Source organism: Protomyctophum bolini (assembly GCF_963924005.1).
Source record: "Protomyctophum bolini genome assembly, chromosome: 23".
Lineage (NCBI taxonomy): Eukaryota > Metazoa > Chordata > Actinopteri > Myctophiformes > Myctophidae > Protomyctophum > Protomyctophum bolini.
In genome coordinates, this window is record NC_137884.1 from 10,195,844 (window position 1) to 10,218,254 (window position 22,411).

Sequence of the window (22,411 nt, forward strand, 5' to 3'; positions counted from 1 at the left end):
GCATTATGCATTGTGTGTGTGTGTGTGTGTGTGTGTGTGTGTGTGTGTGTGTGTGTGTGATCTAATCGACATGAGAAGATTCTAATAGTTAATTTCCTAAATTGATCACTCTAACCACTTAGGACATATTTTTAGAGCAAAACTCTGTTTTGTTTTGTTTGCTTTCTTAAATTCATGTTGAGAATTTTCTTAGTCGTAATCGGGCAAGAGTGAGGTGTGCTCCTCTCAGTCGAACGCAAGGTAGCAACTAGCAAGTACTGTATTTTAAGTATGGAAATGCTCTTTGCCAGTGTTGACGGTGATATTGTTATCTGTACGTTAATCTTGCATACTAGGCAGACCTACTCCTGTCTCCACAGAGGTCAGTATTTTTATAGAGACAAACTAGCTGTTTTTCTGTGAGCACATCATGGTAAATGCATTAGCAGCGTGGTGAGAGTAATTTAAGGGCACAAACTAAAATCTGACGGTGATCATGCAGACTGCAGAGTGAAGAATGTCCTGTAATGAAAGAGGGTTCAACCTGCACACACATGCCTGCATATTGTCTAAACATTTGAAAGAGCTCTCTCTCATCCACTGTCATCTCCTACAGCCCCTCTCTCCCTTTCCCTTCCTCTCATCTCCTATAGCCCCCATCTCCCTTTCCCCTCCCTCCCTCTCATATCTCCTCCGTTATCCTGGGTTCCAGCCTGAATCGCTGCGTTCCGTGAATTTGTTTTGTCACTCACTTTGTCGCTTCTCAGTCTGGGCAGCAGTATTTCATAACTTCACCTGTTACGTAGCCACGTTGTCCATGCTTTTCTCACTCGAGACTCGAGAGTAAAAACCTACGGAAAAAATATACAAATTACTGAATGATATGTGCGTTGCAGGGCAACGGCATTGGTGCACAGTGCACATTGATACGACGCAAAACGGGTGTTTTTTTTTCCCCAACCCGCACTACAGACCAATTAGAAGCCACTGGTCGATTTCATCTGTTTACATGTCCCGCCTACCTTGGAGATAGGAAGCAGGCTGGAACACAGGCTATCATTCCATTCCAGTTTTAGTTCAAATACCTCCTGTCTGTTTTAGTCAATACTACGTAGTACTACTAATTCCTTAATAGTCCTCAACATCTTTGAAGTGGTTACCAGTGGCGGCAAGATAACCAATCTGTTTTCTCCTGAAATGGGGATAGGGCCCTGCCAACTGTGGTGTGTGTGTGTGTGTGTGTGTGTGTGTGTGTGTGTGTGTGTGTGTGTGTGTGTGTGTGTGTGTGTGTGTGTGTGTGTGTGTGTGTGTGTGTGTGTGTGTGTGTGTGTGTGTGTGTGTGTGTGTGTGTGTGTGTGTGTGTGTGTGTGTGTGAGAGAGACCCAGCGTTATGAACTAATCAGGGACTTAACGTGATGTGATTGGATAAATGTAGAAGTTAATGAGATAAAATATTTCCAACCGAGAGCGGAGCAGGAATGGAGCAAAGAGCCAAGACACCACTGACTCTGATTGGCTAATCTCACATGGTGACCAATAGAAAACATGTGGAAGCCTGCATAGCATACTAAAACATTATCTCTCCCTTTCTGTCTGTCTCTATCTCTCTCTGCCTCCCTCTTTCTGTTTCTTGCCCACTCTCTATCCTCTCTATCTCTCTCTGCCTGTCTCACTCTCTCTCTTCCTCTGTCTCTCTCTCTCCGGCCTAAGGTTGTTCAAGCCAGTCAGATCAGTGGTACAGTTCAGAGCCCCTCACACACCGCTCCACCATCGGGACCCCCAACTACACAGGTAGCATGCACGCACGCGCACGCACACACACACACACACACACACACACACACACACACACACACACACACACACACAGTGTCAAACATACAAATACTGTAGCCATTGAAAAGTAGTTATCCAAGTATGTAGGTCATAGTTCACACACACACACACACACACACACACACACACACACACACACACACACACACACACACAGAAGCTACAGTTCACATCATTGCAGCTGAGCTGAGTCATAAATGTTGATGTTTCTGAAAACATTCATTCATTCTGTATGAGCCACATTTCCTGCAGCCCACTTACTCATACCCTAACATAAATATATGAACACACATACACAGCTTTCATTATGTACATACACACCCTCCTGATCACATGAATACACATTGCACACCAACACTATCTATACAGACTAATATCATACACCTATACATGAATGCACAGACCTCCGTCAAGGTCCATCAGATAGTCCAACTGTGTTGCGTAGTGTCACATCTCTGGTCCTAGGTCGTAATGACTGCAATATAAATAATAATGATTGTATTTGTTGAGCTATCCATGTAAAGTAAGTAAAGCAACTGAAAGTGACAACACACACTGCAGCATAGTTGACACACACAGTTCGCATCATTGATTGATCGATTGATTGATTGAATACTTTATTGGCAGAAATGTAATCAGTACAGGGTACAGTCAAACAGAAATGTAATCAGTACAGGGTACAGTCGAACAGAAATGTAATCAGTACAGGGTACAGTCGAACAGAAATGTAATCAGTACAGGGTACAGTCAAACAGAAATGTAATCAGTACAGGGTACAGTCAAACAGAAATGTAATCAGTACAGGGTACAGTCGAACATAAATGTAATCAGTACAGGGTACAGTCAAACAGAAATGTAATCAGTACAGGGTACAGTCAAACAGTAATGTAATCAGTATAGGGTACAGTCGAACAGAAATGTAATCAGTACAGGGTACAGTCAAACAGAAATGTAATCAGTACAGGGTACAGTCGAACAGAAATGTAATCAGTACAGGGTACAGTCAAACAGAAATGTAATCAGTACAGGGTACAGTCGAACAGAAATGTAATCAGTACAGGGTACAGTCGAACAGAAATGTAATCAGTACAGGGTACAGTCGAACAGAAATGTAATCAGTACAGGGTTCAGTCAAACAGAAATGTAATCAGTACAGGGTTCAGTCAAACAGAAATGTAATCAGTACAGGGTTCAGTCAAACAGAAATGTAATCAGTCAAACAATTCCAAAGGGATCACCGAAAAAAGTGATTGCGGTCTTGTTTCCATTCAGGTCCAATTTGCCCCCTATGTTGTCTACAGACTGGTTTCTTTTTTTGTTTATATATATTTTTTGCCCTTTTGCCTTTATTGATAGATGTACAGTAAGAAACGGGGGAGAGCAAAGGTCATTGGGATAGGGCCTCGAACCCGCGACACACTGTCATGCTACCAGCCAAGGTGCCTGTGCTGCTAAACCGGCCCAGGCCTACAGCCGGGTGTCTGACATTAATTGGACCCTAAAGATAAGCGTGGACAGAATTATGGCGCTGTGTGACACGCCGTCTTTTGAACTGTGACCTTTTTTATGAGGACAAACAAAATGCTTGTTGGATTTATAGCCAACAGGAATCCAAGATGTTCCTGACCAAAAGAGGAAGTTGGTTCAGGCAGGGTTACATCAGAATGATAATAATAATAATCGAGGGAAGTCTACTGATGTGACGCCAACTTCAAGTTCCTGTTGTGTAGAACCTGTACGCAGGTCTGCTGCTGCTAGTTCATACCTCGTACTCATGTAGAAGTAGGAGGCTTTGTTTGATACAAGTTAGTAATAAACACACAGAACAACTTAAGTTGTTAGTAGTTCACAGCCTTTTCTGGGTCATGGCCCACTTGAAAATCTTGAAACTGTGAAAGTGGCCGTCACGATTATTATGACATTTTAATAATTGCGATTGACGTGGTGTCTGGCCGCTAGGGCCGAGCTTACCAGCATTCCATGCCACTTGCACAGATTACTCATACGTACTCTGCCTTGGGTATAGGCTTATTATCTTCACATATTGCACAGTTAATATAAAACACATTATTCGGGTACATTTCAGCCACCTTTTTTGCCCAGGGTTTCCGCATCTATGGTAACATCATTCTACAGGCCACAGTTTCCTGCGTTACACATTACTTTTAAAATTATCATTATTATTATTTGTGTGGCCCTAGAGCGCTAGTTATACATTATTGGAACATTACGAATAAAACAATGGCAGATATGACAAATTAACACATATTTGATTACTTTATACTTAAAAAGAAACTAATTTTGGATATAGCCGATAACAAACTTGAAGATCCTAGTTTTTGGTATTCATTTTTGAAATATTAATAATGTTATAATATGGATAAAATCTTTCTTGTTTTGCCAACTGTGGGCCCCCACTTGCAATATCCTCACAGCTCACCTGCGGGCCCACAGGATCACTGCTATAATCACTGACATCACTCCTTCCTCTCTTCCTCCTACTTCTCCGTCTTTCACTCTCTCCATCTCTTCTTCTCCTTTATTTCTTCCTCTTCTCTTCCTTCTTTTCCTTCCTTTCCGTCTCCCCTATCTAATCCCCCCTCCTCCTGCTTTCAGCACAGTGTAACTCCGCCCACCTCTACCTCTGCTTTGGCGACCCTCCCTCCTCCGCGGCCCTCCCTTCCCATCGCCACGGCGACGGGGGGCGCGATTTCCTCTCCGCCCCCCTCTCCTCTTCTGCTTCCTGTGGGGGCGGGGCCTCCTTCTCTCACTTCCCCTCCCCTTGCTGTGCCCACCCCTGCTGTTGCTACGCCATTGGCCACCGTGGTGCCAATAATCAGCGTAATCTCCGCCCCCTCTGACCCTGCCGTGGAAGCCCTTCCCCAGGTACTGGTGATGGACAGTCCACGCCATCCAATCGTGTGCCATGTCCCACCGTCTTACCTCCGTGGTCCCACCCCCCCAATCCTGGTCATGTAGAGAGCAGTGGTTCTCAAACATTTTCATGTCAATATGTCTCTAAATAAAATAATTTTGTTTTCGAAAATCTAAAAGACAGTTTGGCCGGAAACCGAGAATCGTGTTCCGCGATTGTCATTTAATCCACCCAAAACATACTTTTTGTAAGCTCTTGTATCAGAGATATTTACGTTCTAAGAATCTGCGTCTCCATAAGATTTATAATTTAACAAATTATAAATGAATAATTAATTTATTAGTAATAATAATGCGATAAAAAATGCGAAAACGCAAGTATTTCACAACGGGCAAGGGCTAGTGAAGATAAATGGTGATTATGTGTGTCTCTGTGTTGCAGCCTGTGTCTCAGCCTACAGATCAGCTTCAGCTACTGCTGCCTCCACTCTCCTCAGCTTTGGAGAGGTAACACACACGCACGTGCACACACACACACACACACACACACACACACAATGCCACACCAATACAACTCCTTGCAACTCAATGAGTTGCATTGGTGTGGTTTACCTTAATTTAAAAACGTTTTGTCCTGACCCGACCCTTTGGTGTGGTTTGGGCTTTACAAGTAAAAGCCCGGAATTAAAAATTGACTTGAGTATAAAATCACACCTGTGTGAAGTGAGCTGTGCAACTGCACCGTGTCGGGGTCCCCGCAACATCCAGACCCCCAGGAACGCGCACAAAGGGGCCGGCCCGGTTCCGGCGAGCTGCCCCACGTCCGAAACAGTCAAGAAATGACTATTGCTGTGTTTTCCGTGTTCGTACACAGAGACACATACACGTACGTACAGTACGTATGTTTTTGGACACACGGGGCTGTATTTTGCGTGTCTTAAGTACCAGGTCTTATTCCCTAACTTGAGTAAACTAAAGACCTGGAGGCGTGGTCAATGCTCTTTGGCCACTCAGAATAACCAAATGGCATTGATCACGCCTCCAGGTCTTTAGTTTACTCAAGTTAGGGAATAAGACCTGGTACTTAAGACACGCAAAATACAGCCCACTGACTTGTTTGTGTATCCCAAAGGTCAAATTTGCCTTTTTTTGGGGGGTTAAACAATTACCTCAAGAACATATTTACAATTAGGGTAATATCACTTATTTGCTGCTCTCATTTGGCTGACCAGTTGAAACACTTTTAAACCCATAATCACCCCTTTTCTTTCCCCCCGTATTTACTGCACTTTGGCTTTGTAGGGCAATACAGTACTTGGGTAAATGCACGTAGTTACTTTACTGCTATAGAAATGCATGGCAGGCTGGCTGTGTGTACTGAAACTGTGTAAAAGACAGCCTCTTACCTAGTCTCTGTCCAAACAGAGAAACTGTAAACCTAAATGTACAGGGCTCATTTCTCTCTCCGCTCCCAGAGCGTGTGCACAAGAGCGTCAGGATTAGCTCACCTAAATCTGCGCCACCGCTCTGCTCGAGGCTAATTACCTTGACCTCGTTAACTGACCGGCTGCATGTGCGCCTGGGAGCTGGACGACCCACCGTCCTAGATCACCGGTTCCCAAACTGTGGGTCGGAACCCATTTGTAGCAATATATACAATTAGTTTTTCAAATAATTGTATAACATTTGTAGCCCTTGTTTTCTTTGCACTCTACTTTTGTGACCAAAACATTTGAGTGCACAGTCATCCAAAGTCGTCTTTGGCCGTGTGGGCTTTGGAAAAATAGAAGTCTGTGAGCTTGTACATCTGCTATTTTTGAATACTCGACGCAAAACTCTAAAATCATACGGATGCTTTCCCGGTTTTAATGGGTGAAGCATATGTACTACTTTCACTGGTGATTGTCTCTGTATAAGAGTGTCTGCCTAAAGTGTGTGTGTGTGTGTGTGTGTGTGTGTGTGTGTGTGTGTGTGTGTGTGTGTGTGTGTGTGTGTGTGCTTTAGTTGTCAGTCGGAGTGTTCAGGTCAGAGTGACAGTACGGAGGCCGGAGGTCGTCATGAAGGTCGTTCGGTAAAGAGACATCAGAGGCGGTCGGTACGAAGTCGATCCAGACAGGATACAAGTGGCAGGGCTAAACTCAACGTACTGAACGTAAGCACACACACACACACACACACACACAACGTGTTGCTGTACGCTAGGGATTTGAGCTTTTTCTTATTTTGTGTGTGTGTGTGTGTGTGTGTGTGTGTGTGTGTGTGTGTGTGTGTGTGTGTGTGTGTGTGTGTGTGTGTGCACGTGTGTGTGTGCGTGCATGCGCGTAGATATGTAACATAGGTGACAGAGTGGCAGAATGTCAGCTGGAGACCCACAACAGGAAGATGGTGACATTTAGATTTGACCTGGATGGAGACAACCCTGAAGAGATAGCACATATCATGGTACAGTATCTGTCTGTCTGTCTGAATGTCAATGTTGTGTGTTTTTTTTCTTCTGGTGTTTCACCGTGACCGTTGCAATTATACTCTGTGTGTGTGTGTGTGTGTGTGTGTGTGTGTGTGTGTGTGTGTGTGTGTGTGTGTGTGTGTGCGTGTGTATAGGTGGAGAGTGAGTTCATCTTGGAGAGTGAAAGAGAGTCGTTTATTGAGCAGGTCAGAGAGGTGATCGATACCGCAGATGAGAGGAGAGATGCTCGCAGACAGGTAACCTATGTATATTTAGCACCAACCAGTGCAACACTGTTTGATTAAAGCACGGCCGCTCGGTCGGTGCTTGTAAGGGATCATTCAGCTACAGATATGCTGGATCACAGTATAAGCAAATGACACACCTGTGATTGATATAGACTGATCGAAACAGAAACCAGCCAGTCAGAATCAAGGGATGGGACTAGCTGTTTTAAAAACAGCTAGTTCATGACATTATTAGTTCATGACATTATGTCATGAACTAATAATTCAATTAATCTACAGTTCTACCATGCATTGATTACTATAGTATGTAAAGCCCCCCCCCCCCCCAAACACATGTAACACACACACACACACACACACACACACACACACACACACACACACACACACACACACACACACACACTGATCTGTCTTCAACCCATTTGCTGTCCAGCTGTCTCTCTTTAGCTCTTTTCCTTTCTTTCCTCTTCCCTCCCTTCCATGTTTCCTTCCTTCTACTCATCGTTTCCATTATTCCCTCCTTCCCTTCCTCTTCCCACCATCCTTTCCTCCCACCCACATTTTGTACTTAAATAAAAGTATCAATACTGCAATACAGAATTCAATTCAATTGTATTGAAATCAAACTACTTAATGTACCAAAAGTACCCATTACGTAGACTGTCCCATTTCACAAGTTTCAATGGCAGGTCTACAAGTTAACAGTTTGCTATTTTCAAATTGTCCAAATTTAAATAGGGCTGATAGGGCTGTTGTTAATGTATGTTTTGTAATAATAATCAAACCCAAAAAGTAATTAATAACTAAAGTATTCAAATTATTTTAGTGTAGTAAAATTACAATATTTGACACAGTAAAAGTATTTATTTATACTTAAGTACCTCAAAATTGTACTTAAGTATAGTACTTAAGTAAATGTACTTTACACCATTGTTTCCTCCCTCATTCTGTTCTTCTCTCCTTCATCTCAATGAGACTATAAACAAATTGAAAACCTAATTTGCTCAACCACACTGGTCCATACAGTACCCTGACATCTCCTTTTCGATTGGCCTACAGATGCCAGGTGACTTGGAGCAGCAGATTCCTGTCATATGTACACCAATACCAGGTGAACACACACTGCACACAAACACACATGGTTCACTCAGAATACAATTATACTTGTTGATGACTTCGCTCTTAACACATTATGTGCCCTTTCATTCTTTCAAAATCGCAACATCCGATTTCGCTTTTTCTTTTGTTGAAATTTTGAAATAAAAAAAACAAGACGTGTACAGACACTGAATGGGATTGTTCCTAGGACGTCTGTGGACATGTCTTGGGCACAAATAGTTTTAAGATGTTCCCCAATTTTAGCAAGCAAAATAAGGGGCCGCTATGCAAAGCCTCTCATACTGTAGTACTGTATACAAGAGTGGGCCCATAGCAAGATGTTTAATCAGTTTAACTTGAGTCATGCAAACTTGAATTGCAATTTTGCCAAGAACCGGCGAGGAGGTGCTGTGATTGGACAGTAGTCTATTTGATTAGCAGTTCTACCTTGTTCTTTATGTGTTCAACTTCTGCATAGTGTTTTTGCAATTTTGCCTTACCTTAATCTTAAACCTAACCTCAACCTAACTATGCCTAAATCGAACCTTTACCCTAACCGTAACCTACTAACCTCACAAAACTATGCCTAAGCCTAACCTTAACCCTAACCTCACAAAACTATGCCTAACCTTAACCCTAACCTCACAAAACTATGCCTAAGCCTAACCGTAACCCTAACCTCACAAAACCATGCCTAAGCCTAACCTTAACCCTAACCTCACAAAACTATGCCTAAGCTTAACCTTAACCCTAACCTCACAAAACTATGCCTAAAGCCTAACCTTAACCCTAACCTCACAAAACTATATGCCTAAAGCCCAAACCACACCAATGGGTCGCCATGACAACTCCTTGCATCCAAATGGTTGATGCATGCAGTTGCAAGCAGCCATTGTGGGTTAAGCCTTACACCTTAACAATATCCATATTTAAATGGGCCGCCTTGTCGAGGGAATGCCAATGTCATTGGCGTCTAGAAAAGCATCTCAGCATGAGGCCCACATGACTCCTGTGACCTGCATTATCTCCAGGGGACGCATATTGCAGAGTGGTTAATTCACGTACCACATAGGCTCTGATGCCTGAGTCCCAGGTTTGATTCCCTGATCCTAGCGGACCTTTGCTGCATGTCACTCGCCGACTCTCTCTCTCTCTCTCTTTGTTTCCTGTCTTATCTCTCTTCACTGTGTACTATCAATAAAGACAAAAGAAAGATCCATCTCTCCCCTCAATTCTACTCCCTTTCTATGTATCTCTCTCTTTCTCACCCTCTCTCTTTCTGTCTGTCTTGCCGCCGCTCCACAGACCTGCAGTCTCAAGTAGTTCATTCAGCAGGTCGTCGCTTCATCGTTAGTCCGGTTCCAGAGTCTCGTCTCAGAGAACAGTTCTTCTCACCTCCGTCACCCACCCATGCCTCTCCTGCAGAGTCAGGTGAGACTAGTGGGACTAGTGTGTGTGTGTGTGTGTGTGTGTGTGTGTGTGTGTGTGTGTGTGTGTGTGTGTGTGTGTGTGTGTGTGTGCCAATATGCACGCATTTTGCGTAGCAATTCTTGGTCAAAGTATGCACTGCGCAGGTACGAAATACCATCTGAAAACTGTGCAAATTTGGGGATGTGCAAGCTATAATAACACTATATTCGGCACTTACTGCTCCTCAATGTAAACCAAAGTCGCAGGAGTTCAACAGAGTTTCTATTAACGGGCTGGGATGAGATCCTCCCTGACCCAATGACCCATGCAGCCGTGTGAGCAGCACAGCGCCACAGACCTGACCATGGCGCACTGCTTGCTTGGTCTCGTTACGAGACTAAAGGCTACGGTCACGGTGTGTGTTAAACATTACTTCAGCGAGTAACAGAGCCAGCCTTGTTGCACGGTCCAACAACAAAATCTCCACAATGTCTGACGAAGGCACACACAGAGAGAGATGGTGGTACATCTGACCATAAAAATAAGCGAGTTCACATACCCCAGAAGTTCCTCACCAAATATCGAGCGTCCAAAATTGCCGCACCGTGTATTTTGCACCTTGTGCAAAGACTGCAAATATGATGTTGACATAAGCTGCCAAGGAGCTGCCTTCAAGTAATAGATACAGATACGCCTGTATTGATCTTCTGAGGTAAATTCAGCAACAGTTACAATAGTGAGAATGAAATGGGAGAAATAACATCTCAGAGACACTTGTCAAGTGACTCGAGTATGAAGTCCCGATTTATACTTAACAAACTTAGTCGATCTACAAGCCTGTTGTGGGCTTATACAATAACATACTGTACAATGTACAGTGAGCGACCATGTGAATGAATAATTTATCAACACTGAGTGAATAGGTCTATATACGATCTATATAGACTTGAAGAATATATACCAATGAATGAAATTTAAACCTACTTTTGTCAATACCTTGAATACCTTGCGCACTTAAATTAGTTCATAACATGTAGTCAATAGGCATACAGACACAGTACATGTGCATTAGGGCTGCGTGATACAGATGAAAACCTTTATATTTCATTAAGCAATATAACTTACTTAACAACATCATTTTGTTATTACTTAAGTTCTGTAACTAACTAACCGTTATTGGTGGTTGATGGTGACGTAACTAAGGTAAGTTTCAAGGTTGGTATAAGGTCAATAACGGGTCTAAAAGATTTAGAACAGCACTTGTAATAGACATTAGTTAGTAGCAGTACAAGTACTGTAGGCCATGCATGGCCTACTTGTGTGCAAGGCGCAAGTTGGCACCTCGACAGAGTGCATTTCTAGTTGATTATGGTATCACAATATTTCTATTACTCAAAATAAGAAACCGCACGTGTGAAAGCGCAGTGCGTGAAAGTGACCTGTGCTAGTGTGGTAGTGAGGTACTCAAAGGCGTTAGCCCCTCTTATCCAACTTTTTGTCCTTAACTTGTCCTTAAACACATTTGCCATTGACGAGGAAAGGAGAATTTACATCATATGTCGACGAGCAAATTGGCACACAGAAATTGATCATGGTGAAAAGATGAGTTTATTCAGTATATTCATTTTTTTATTGGATTTATATTGGATGATTAAGATGGAAAAAGTCCCCATTTTCCCGGTCCAAATCTGTTGTGACAGACATTGTGACTTTGATTTGAAATGACGTCATATGATAATTTGTTAAATCCTGTTTGCGTTCTTGTGACTGACATGAAAGTTCAACCGTTACATAAGAGAAACCTCTCAATGCTTTTATAGAACGGCTCGAAAAACAACCTGGAAAGTATGTGTCGTTTTTAATGAACTCTTAACCACATGAACCACAGTGTCCCTATTCTGGCGTGGACATTTTCCCAGAAATAACAACAATAATAAATATAGCTGTAAGCCGATAAGACGGGGTCAAGCCATAAAAGCAATAAAGAAAAAGCTATATGCAATGCTTGTCTTCTAATTAGTAGCAAAATACTACATAATACTATGATTACTACAATGACCCCATTAGGAATAACTAGAAAAGTCACAATTTTTAAAAAATTGCAAAGGTTGCCGCAGTCACTTACATAGGCCCCTCCCTGAAAATTTCTATAACGCTTGAATAGTTTGGTCTTCTGCCCCTGCAAGGGAATTTATGTCTTTATAAACGATTGTAAAACATAGATTGGTTACGTAACCAACAACAGCCAATTAGCTACTACAAACGTTATGCAAAGCTTGGCCAATCACAGCGGAATTTAGGTAGGTTACTCCAGAAGAAGATTAACAATTATAGGTTGGAAACTGGAGATGAGGTCACTTTTTTTGTTACCCCCACGAATCAACCATGCATTAGCAGGGTCCAGATTTTGGACCAATCAGGTTACGCTTTCCGGGCTAGTGTCGTTTACTGATTGGAGACTGGAGATGACGTCAGTTTTTTTGTTACGCTGATTGGTTGAAGGGGTTGTCTGTCAACGCTGTACTCCCGCAACCAACCATGCATTATTTACCACACAAATGAATGGACATGACATTTCAAGTCGCTTTCTATCGAAATAAAAAATATATTGAGTCAGTCAAATCAAATTATAAGAAATATATTATAAGGTAAGTGAGTAAAATGAGTAAAAATAAAATGTGATTACCGGTTTGAGATTTGATAAGAAAACATGTAGTAATTTGATTATGAGAAGATATCAATGAGAGCATGAGAAAATATGGAAGATCAAATTAGAAAATAAACAAATGAATCCGGTCGCTCAGGCAATACCAGACCTTTTGCCGCCACGGAGGGCATGTGAAAACGGTCTCTCCGTCTGCCATTCAATTGTTTTTGCTGGAAAGATTCTGGCACTGCAGTGAAAACACAGCTTATAATTATGAGAACAAATCAAAGGAGAAATGAGATATGATAAGACAAACCTTATTGTTCCCATCGATACTATTGGTAATTGATTAATGTGTCACTTGGTCATCCCCAAAAAACTGAACTTTATATTTCCCTGTGCTTTCTATAGGTTCTGCTGCTCTGGAGTTATCTCGGACCATCCAGGGCTTGGGTCTGTCCCAGTCAGCTGGCTCCATCAGCCTTCAGCAGGCCTTCTCTGAGCTGCGACAGAACCAGTATGACGCCGGTCCCAGTACAGCCCCTCCCTCTATCCCATCAGCCCTGCCCCCTCTACAGGCTCTACCGCCCGCCGGAGCTCCAGCAGCCACGCACGACACCGCGGCTGGAGTCGTCTGTTCCAATGCCCAACAACCCCAAGAGCCGGCTCCCCTTCCCTCCTCCTCCACCTCCGGCTCGACTCCTCTTTCTCCTCCTGGCTCCTCTCCTCCGCCCCAGCAGGAGGTACAGGTCCAAGCGGTTCCCGTCCCGCCGCCCCAGGCTTCGACTCAGGCGCAGGGAGCAGCAGCCACTAAGCCTGACGCTGCCGTGGTGGCGGCAGCGGCGGCGTCCGCCTCGCCGCCACTCGCGACTCCTCCGTCCCTGCCTGACACTCCAGTGAGCCAAGGAGGAGTCTCTGGCCCTCTCTCCATCCCTCCCTCTATCCCTACCTCCATACCTCCCTCCATCCTTCCCTCTATCCCTACCGCCATACCTCCCTCCATCACTACCTCTGTCCCTAATGCCGTTCCTCCATCCATCGCTCCCTCCATCCCTACCTCTCTCCCTGACGCCATTCCTCCCTCTATCGCTCCTTCCATTCCTACTTCCCTCCCTAACGCCATTCCTACCTCCCTCCCTACCTCCATTCCTCCCCCCATCCCTACCTCTATTCCTCCCTCCATCCCAACCTCTATTCCTCCCTCCATCCCAACCTCTATTCCTCCCTCCATCCCTACCTCTGTTCCTCCCTCCGTCCCTACTTCCATCCCTACCTCCATCGCTCCCTCCATCCCTACCTCCATTCCTCCCTCCACCTTATCTTCTCCTTCCTCTGTCTCTTCCACTGTCACCCCTGCCCCCCAGCCGGCTCCTCCGACCTCATCGCAGCCTCCGCCCCCCTCCACCTCCGTGTCATCGGGTCTCCAACCCGCGGTGTCCGCTGCGCCGGTCGTACAGTCCACGCTGGTCCACGGTCAGCCTCAGGCCGCGGCCCTGCCTGGACAGGCGCACGCACACTGTGCCGAGTGTGATGTCAGGTCAGTAGGCCACCGTGTAGTTTCAGTTCAATTCCGCTGTTCCTTGCGTGTGTTCAGAGCTGATGTCTGAGCTTGTTTGAGTTCCACAATAAAGAATGTGGTCACGGCGGCACTGAGCTCCGTTGCGCAACGGTATTGTTTTCCTAAAAGAATAGATGTTCAAACTAATCACGATTAGATCATATCTGTGAGCTACAAGCTAATAACATAAGCAAAACCGTTGCACAGCAGAGGTCAGTGCTGTGACCGCCTTCGTTATTGTGGAAGTCAAAGTTAGCCCACACTTCTGGATCCCCAGACCGCTCTTTGAGAACCACTGATACTGTATATGCTGTAGAATGAAACATGAAACTGTCTAGTCCATTTCAAATTAAATACATTGGGGCGTGTCTGAGGTTATGTGTGACAGACAGCCTGTCACCACGTGCAAGTATGCATGCGTGCATGCGGAGCAGAACAGCTGCATACGGTGCAGGAGCACCGCGACTGGAGATATATGTAAGGTTTATGTACTGTGGTGGAATCTCTCGAGGCACTTTGAGCAAAGATGACGGACCAGTCTGCATGTTTACTATTCATTCAGCACGAGGTACATGTTACAACATTGGTTCTAGCCAAGTCTAATCTAGCAAGCGCGAGAGCAGGCGGTGGCAATCTGTTTTAAGTTAACCCAGGGGTTGCCAAAGTGTGGCCCGCGGGCCAAATGCAGCCTGCGTCTTCATACCTGAATGGGACATTTTTACATGGAAGTTTTTTGTGGATTCCTTGTTCCTTGTTGTCTCATTCTGAAGGGGTCAAAGAAAGGCTATTTTATTACATTTTTTACCTTGCTTGTTTGGTTATATTTAGTAATGTAGTTGGCCCTTGGGTGTTTAAGGGGGACGCGAGACATGGCTAAAGCATTTCCGGGGGTCCCCAGCCAAAAACATTGAGAACCCCTGTAGTAGCTGGTTAGTGTGACCCTTCCAGATATCATATGTGTCCTCATGTTGCATTGCTATTAATATGGCAGTTCAAGAAGACAGGGATGAAGCAATCTTCTAACTACCGGTAGTCTGTCATTCTGACTAATAAGCATAATTATGTCTGAGCTTTTACTCAAATGCATACACACACAGTGTACAATATGAATCTTGCATATCACTGCATAGTACGTATAAGAATTCATTTTGTTGTTTGTCTATTTATCTACAACTGCAACATTTTCTCGGTCCATACAGCAGTTTGTTTCCATTTGTCCATTTCAAGAGGTGTAGTGTGTGAGCTTTGTGACTAGTCGACGCACAGTGAGAGCTGTCTATCAAGCTGTATGGAGACTGTTCTGGCACAGTTTAAACTTCGGCAATATTAAAAAAAATGTCTTAATAAATCAACAACGAAAATTCCTGGTTTTAATGTGCAGTGAGGAAAGATGGATGGACGGGGAGGAAATATTCTGCCCCTGGTGGGTGGAGAAATGGGGAAGAGGGGGACTATGATTGATTGGACGCTGGTGCACTACTTAGCAGCAAAGTTGAGCTTTTCTCAACTTTGAAGCTACCGTATATGCTTTTTGCTGTTGAGCATCCCGATGCAGTGGTGAAGCATGGAGACGCTCATCACTATAGAGTTTGCATTGAAACTAGATCAGAACGTGCCAGTGTCATGATACTGCCAGTGTGAATTGGGCTTTTGTTAACTAGTGGGTTTATGTTCTGCATACATATTAAATACCAAACCCATATGGAGGAAATAAATCATCGAAACTTTGCTAACTCACTTGTGTGTTTTAGGACTGTAACAAACTGTAGCGTTCTATCGTAATTGAACTGATGAATCATAACCGAGTAACTGAAATAACTGCCTCCGTAAATCCACGAATAACAATCCGGAATGGTTTCCAGGTGTGACGGTGCGGCTGTGGAGTGCCCGGGCAAAGCAGATGACATCCACATGTTGGACAAAAAGCTCCGCTCTCTCTTCATGGACCTCCCCTCCGGGGAACTGCCCGCCTCCGACCCAGGCACGGGGGCCTCCGTGGCGGGTACCTCCTCTCCCCTCTCCCCCTCCTCCTCCTCCTCCACTACTGTGTCTGTGACTCCATCCACCTCCAACCAAACCACCAGCAGCCCCCCTACTCCCCAGCCCACCACCAGCCTGCCAGCCAGTACACCCAACCCTGGTCCTACGGGGACACCTGGACCTACGCCTGCTCCTGTCGGTGGGTTGTGTGTGTGTGTGTGTGTGTGTGTGTGTGTGTGTGTGTGTGTGTGTGTGTGTGTGTGTGTGTGTGTCTGTGTGTGTGTGTGTGTGTGTGTGTGTGTGTTCAGTAACTAATAACTGACTATTTGTGTGTGTGTGTGTGTGTGTGTGTGTGCGTGCATGCGTTTTCCAGGTGTAGCTGCTGCCTCACCCTTCACGACTCCATCTAAAACACCTGTTTGTAGAGTACCGGTGAGTCTGTGTACCAAACGGTACTGTTTGTAGAATGATAGTTCTACTGCTAGAATATCAGTAAATTGATGTCACTAGGTGTTTGGATTCATATCAGTACGTTGATGTCACTAGGTGTTTGGATTCATATCAGTACGTTGATGTCACTAGGTGTTTGGATTAATATCAGTGCGTTGCTTGGCCTGTCTCTCTCTCAATCTCTCTTTGCCTCCCTCACTCTCTCATTTTCTATTTCCCTCAATATCTGTCACTTTCTGCTGCCTTTTTCTCACTTTCCCTTTATATCTTCCTCCACTTTTTTCCACTCTTTCTTTTCTTTCTTTTTCTCTCTGTCTTACTCTATCGCCACCCACCTCTCTCTCTCTCTCTCTCTCTCTCTCTCTCTCTCTCTCTCTCTCTCTCTATCTCTCTCTCTCTCTAGGCCATCACCCCTCCCTCAGAGCTCCTGCCTTCTTTGCCAGGGTCAAGTCTTCTGCAGGTCTTTGCCTTTGCCTTCTCAGCTCTTTTTTATAACTCTGATCCTAATCTTGTAATCCTAACCCTAGACCTTGTCATCTTATTCCTCCTAACACCATAGTCCTATTCCTCCTTATCCTAACCCCCTTGTCCTAATCCTAATCCTCCTAATCCTAGTCATCGTCTTAATCTTAATCATCCTAACACTAGCCATACTGCCTTTTCAGAAGTAGGCAAGTGATACAGAGAACAAACCCATTGAGACCTGACGCAGATTCTACAAATGCCTTCTAAATCAGTAGCTCTCCTCACACTTTAATAAAATAATAATAATAATAATAATGTTCAAAAATATGAGATGCACAAGTAAAGTGTCACGCTGTGACCTTGTTCATCTGCTAGTTTTGAATAGCAGATGGTAAAATCTAAAATGACACGGAGGCATTCTTGGTTTTAATGGGTACAATACATCTCCTGTCCTGACAAAAGTACAGATGATACAAATTTAATAATTTACTGACATTCCAGTGGTGTTTTTTTTATGATATGGTAAATTAAATACCATGGCCTCTGTTCTTCTGAAGCACAGTTTGTTTTGTAGGCCTTTTCAGTTTTTCTCATCCCAGCTGTTATTTTCCTGTGTGGTTGCCATTATCTTATTATTCAATGGTTATGATCTGACTAATTGAATTACAGCCGAAATAAGCGTGATCTTCGTTAACGGTGACACAAGCTACAGCTCCACTCTCCCTTTCTCTCTGATAAGTAGGTAGACAGGGAGACAGACAGACAGACAGACAGACAGACAGACAGTCAGTCGGGTGGTACTGTAAAGTACTCTGTATTTGATGTGTGTGTGTGTGTGTGTGTGTGTGTGTGTGTGTGTGTGTGTGTGTGTGTGTGTACGTGCATGTTTTCAGTCACAGCAGCCTCTTGAAGACTTGGACGCCCAGCTGAGAAGAGCCTTAAGCCCAGAGACAGTCCCTGTTAGCACGCACACCCAGGCAAGTGCTTGAAGTGCACACACACACACACACACACACACACAGTGTGCTTGAACAGTCACAGCGAGCAATCTCGTAGAAGCAATTCAATACGGTGAAGTTGGACAACACTATATAATTGTATGGTTATATTTTGTGCCGTTAAACATGCTGTCTTTTCTTTTGTCTACAGGCCTGTTTCACTGGCACACCTTCAGGACCAACACCTAGTATGTGTGTGTATCTGTCTGTCTTTGTACTGTATCTCTAATCTGTATGTACTGTGTATACTTATAGTCAGTGGTGGAAATGAACATTTACTCAAGTAGCCTACTGTACTTAAGTACAGATTTGAGGTAATGGAGTATTTCACGATTTGCAACACATTAACTTCTACTCCACTTATTGTACAAAATATTGTACTTTTACTCCACTACAATTATTAGAAACTTTTAGTTGCTACTTTGTAGATTTGGATTATTATTACAACACACGCATTGACCACTTCAGCCGTATATACACTCAAAAGATTTGTATACATTGTGAAAAAAAACGACTTTCTGGCCTTGACAGCCCATACACCAAACAGAAAGGTTTGCATCTGATTGCATTAAACAACGTTAAATGACGTTATACTCACTAATGCCACTCACTGTGCCACTCGATTTGCTACTCACTTTTTGCATTTGCATACCCCGTATTGTTTTCCAAAGCAGTCTTAGCTTTATTACTGGCTGTTTTTTTTAACCCCTGCATCAAATTCACATGTATTGGTTGGTGGAACTGTACTGTTGTCTGTTTCTGTCTAAATATGTGTCTGTCTGTCTTTCAGTTCCTTTCTCTTTCGATGAAGAGTCGGTCCCTCCACCTCTTCCTCCTACTACTGGGATCAAACTGGGAAGATTCCAGGTAATTTTAAATGTATCTTTGGGTTAAAGTGTGAAGTTGTATACTGGAAGATTCCATTCCATTTAATTTTAGTTGCTAGTGTCTGCCCGTCTTCCAGTGTCCAATGTTTGCCGTTACATTCTGAAGCCCCGCTGAATTATTTTCGCAGCTTTCTGTGGTTTTGTTTCAAACTAAATTCTGTGTATTTCAGTTCTAACAGACCATAGACAGACCCTGTAATGACGAAGCTACAGTACCAGAGGTGTCTGCCTTATCTTCATATTATAATTGGTCTTCACTAATGCTCATAAGATGGCACCGTTTCTGTCACACTCTGTGTCTCGGAGGTCTGTGGACGGTTTGGACACTTCAGACAAGATTTTAACAAACAATATTTCAAAATGCTTACTTTGCAGGAAGAGAAAGGCTGAAAAGCTGCTTGGAATCCGCTGTCTGGCTGAACTGTCCACATTCCACCAATGGGACAAAGAGTGTGCAGACAGAAATGGTGCTGCCTTATACTGTATTGTGCCGAATATAAGACGACTCTGATTATAAGACGACCCCCATTTTTCAACTCATTTGTTGGAAAAAGAACATTGAATGTCAAGTAGTCTAGCCCCTGATTATATATAATACGATCCCGTTTTTTTAATGATATTTCCTTTGGAAATATTCAGCACAATAGGGTAATTCGCATGATAACCAATTATATGAAAATAAGGTTGCAAATGGGTGAAGTGCTCCTTTAAACGTGTGACATCTAATTTCTCTCTCTCTCTCTCTCTCTCTCTCACCCTGTCTCTCCATCGTCAGGTATCATTGGCACCAGAAGTGTGTCCAGTCCAGCGTCCGTCCTGCACAGAATCCTCCACTACCTCATCGTCTTCATCCTCCTCGTCCTCGTCTGCTCCTTCCAGTCCAGACAACACGCTGCACAGGAAGCCCTGCAAGTCTCCTCTGAGAGGAAGTGATGTCACACTCACCAGGACGCCCCCCTCGCCTCCTCTGAGAGGAAGTGATGTGGTGGACGGTCCTCCCGCTCGGCCCCCCTGCCCCCAGACCACCGTCATCGGACGCTTCCAGGTACTCCTTCCTGTCTGTAGGGGTGGAAACACTTCCAAGTAGTTGATTTAATCCATTCTGACCTGAGATCAGATTCAAAAAATGTCTTCTACGTCAGTCGTTCAAAAATAGCAGACCTACAAGCTCGTACAGTAGTTCCAGACTCTACTGTATATATAGCATTCAGAGATTGTGGAATAGTTGTCCGGCCATGCAAAACGAATGGCACTATGGAACTTGTGCAGATTGTATCCAGCATAATACAAAAAAGCAGGGGGTATATAAAATCACGGTGACATGTGCACAGTAGGTTTAGAAGTAATGAAAAGGAGAGCATCAGGTATAGAAACGCAACAAATCGCTGGTATGGGATCACGGTTTCACGTTGCATGTGAATGTTCTCCTGTCTTCCCTTCTTTCATTCTTTGGCTCGCTGTCGCTCTTTCATTCCAGGTCATCACCAAGCCGGAGGCCCGCGTCGGCCGCTTCTCCGTCAGCCGAGCGCAGGAGCTGAGCGCCGGGGCCGGGCAGCTGCATCCACCCCAGGCTGCTGCTAACGGGGCTGCTGGAGCGGAGAGTAAAAACAAACCCACCGCCTACGTCAGTCAGAACAGCATCAGCTCCTACGTCAGTCAGAACAACCGCACCTCCTCCGCCAGCAGCGACGACGACTCCGAGTTTGAGGACGAGGCCTTCAAGATGGAGGTGAACCGCCTCCGAGAAAAGTAGGTCCTTCTCTACTCTTCTCTTCTCTTCTCTTCTCTTCGACTTGCACGTTAATATATAATAATATGTCCTTATCAGAGCAGTTTCTCTTCTTGGCTGCATTCCACTTCTGTATGTCGTAATGATGATCGTATTTAAATGAATCTTTAAGGGCTATTTTCATTATTTATCTCGTCTGTCTGTCCGTCCCATGTCAGACACATGCGTGAGCTCCAGGCGCTGCACAGCAAACAGAGAGAGGAGATTGACGGTCTGTTCACCAAGCTGGGGAAGGTAATTATGATAATAACTAGAAAGGTAATTTCAGTGACAGTTTAACACAATCCCCGCCAGGATTAATTAAAGAATGATTACTATATGCCAGGATATCCACCCCTTCAACCCTTATTTTGAAGATCCAAAACACCGCGACCGGAATCGGATGTTGACTGAATGGTGTGTGTGTTGTCGGATCGGTTGTTGAAGTTTCACTAGCTGATGAGTAGTACAGGCCGGCGCCATTACTGCGACTGCTAGGCTCTGTGCAATAAGTGTTGACCAGAAATGCCACCTGGGAGGGGGATTTGGAGTCTAAAGCGACTGAAAGTATGTGCAATCAAGATGGCGCACTCCAGTCTTATGGCCAACAACAGATAGCCATCGGAAGCTAATATGAGTAGCCTTTCCACTAGATCGTATCAAAACATTTTATACAACTGAATTAACGTAGCCTACGTATTTTGGCACTTGTCGCTTGCCGACAATTAACCTAGGCTACGTTTTATGGCGGGGAAAACTGTGCCTGCTACTCGCTGAATCTCTCGTATGTGGTTGTTACATTTTACTCACATTAGTTACTTTTTACTCCCTTTAGTTACTTTTAAGTATTTTCCCTCAGCTAAGTAAATCAGTACTTTTGCTCAAATTGGCAATTTTAGTGTGTGTGTGTGTGTGTGTGTGTGTGTGTGTGTGTGTGTGTGTGTGTGTGTGTGTGTGTGTGTGTGTGTGTGTGTGTGTGTGTGTGTGCGTGTGTGTGTGTGGGGGTGCTAAGGTAAAATAAGTTGTTGCTGTGGGGTACATGTCCGCCCCTCCGGGCATATCCTTTGATGTGTAAAAGCTATGCAGCCGCAAACAATAAATGCTATAGGTGCTGTATAATACCTGTATTAATTGTTATCATTGGAAATGGATTTTGCAATGCAATATTGCAATACTGGTCTGTTTATTTTCATTTAATACAATCCGATGTGACTTTAGTGTTTCATGAATGGGCTGTCGAGGGAGGGTAGAGCGATGCGTTTCATCTGATCGGTGTCACCATGTCATTATTCGGACGGCCCATTATTCGGACGGCCCATTATGCCGACGTTACGTTTGTCCGCCTGGCCCCATTATAACTAACTCTAGTATCCCTAACCCAAGGCTATGATAGAAGAAGGTATAACTAACCCTATCCCTAACCCAAGGCTATGATAGAAGAAGGTACAGACAGTCCATATGCATCCATTGACACGCTTGGGAGGCAAAACTGGAACCAGAAGTTCGGTGACAAATACATTGGAGTCAATGAGAGCCGGCTGGACCAGCTTGTGAACAAATGCTATATCTGAACGACTGTGTCCGTTGTCAGTTAATCGGTTCAGGAATATAAAGGAAGACATATCACAGGTTGTTATAATTATACAGTGTACACATCCAAAAGAAACACAGCAGGAAACAATGTGTCTTCTTTTACTTTCCTGGGCCGAGTATTTTTTTTACAAAGGTCGCAGTTTGTTTATAAGCTGGTCCACCTGGCTCTCA

General features: G+C 44.1%; 1 protein-coding gene across 2 annotated transcripts in view; it reads left to right on the forward strand.

Moving 5' to 3' along the window:
• Positions 1 to 22,411, forward strand: part of wnk1b (WNK lysine deficient protein kinase 1b) — a 101,556-nt gene that overhangs the window by 66,383 nt on the left and 12,762 nt on the right. Inside the window, exons 13-30 of one of the 2 annotated variants that reach the window (XM_080757731.1) lie at positions 1,690 to 1,770; positions 4,432 to 4,701; positions 5,132 to 5,196; positions 6,694 to 6,841; positions 7,015 to 7,131; positions 7,291 to 7,392; positions 8,446 to 8,497; positions 9,790 to 9,915; positions 12,953 to 14,078; positions 15,962 to 16,278; positions 16,453 to 16,511; positions 16,933 to 16,989; positions 17,888 to 17,971; positions 18,144 to 18,180; positions 18,783 to 18,859; positions 19,655 to 19,924; positions 20,357 to 20,628; positions 20,827 to 20,902. In XM_080757731.1, the coding sequence (XP_080613857.1) occupies positions 1,690 to 1,770; positions 4,432 to 4,701; positions 5,132 to 5,196; positions 6,694 to 6,841; positions 7,015 to 7,131; positions 7,291 to 7,392; positions 8,446 to 8,497; positions 9,790 to 9,915; positions 12,953 to 14,078; positions 15,962 to 16,278; positions 16,453 to 16,511; positions 16,933 to 16,989; positions 17,888 to 17,971; positions 18,144 to 18,180; positions 18,783 to 18,859; positions 19,655 to 19,924; positions 20,357 to 20,628; positions 20,827 to 20,902 (3,336 nt within the window). Of the gene's footprint in view, positions 1 to 1,689; positions 1,771 to 4,431; positions 4,702 to 5,131; positions 5,197 to 6,693; positions 6,842 to 7,014; positions 7,132 to 7,290; positions 7,393 to 8,445; positions 8,498 to 9,789; positions 9,916 to 12,952; positions 14,079 to 15,961; positions 16,279 to 16,452; positions 16,512 to 16,932; positions 16,990 to 17,887; positions 17,972 to 18,143; positions 18,187 to 18,782; positions 18,860 to 19,654; positions 19,925 to 20,356; positions 20,629 to 20,826; positions 20,903 to 22,411 lie in introns of both variants that reach the window. The other variant, XM_080757732.1, reaches the window with a different exon arrangement.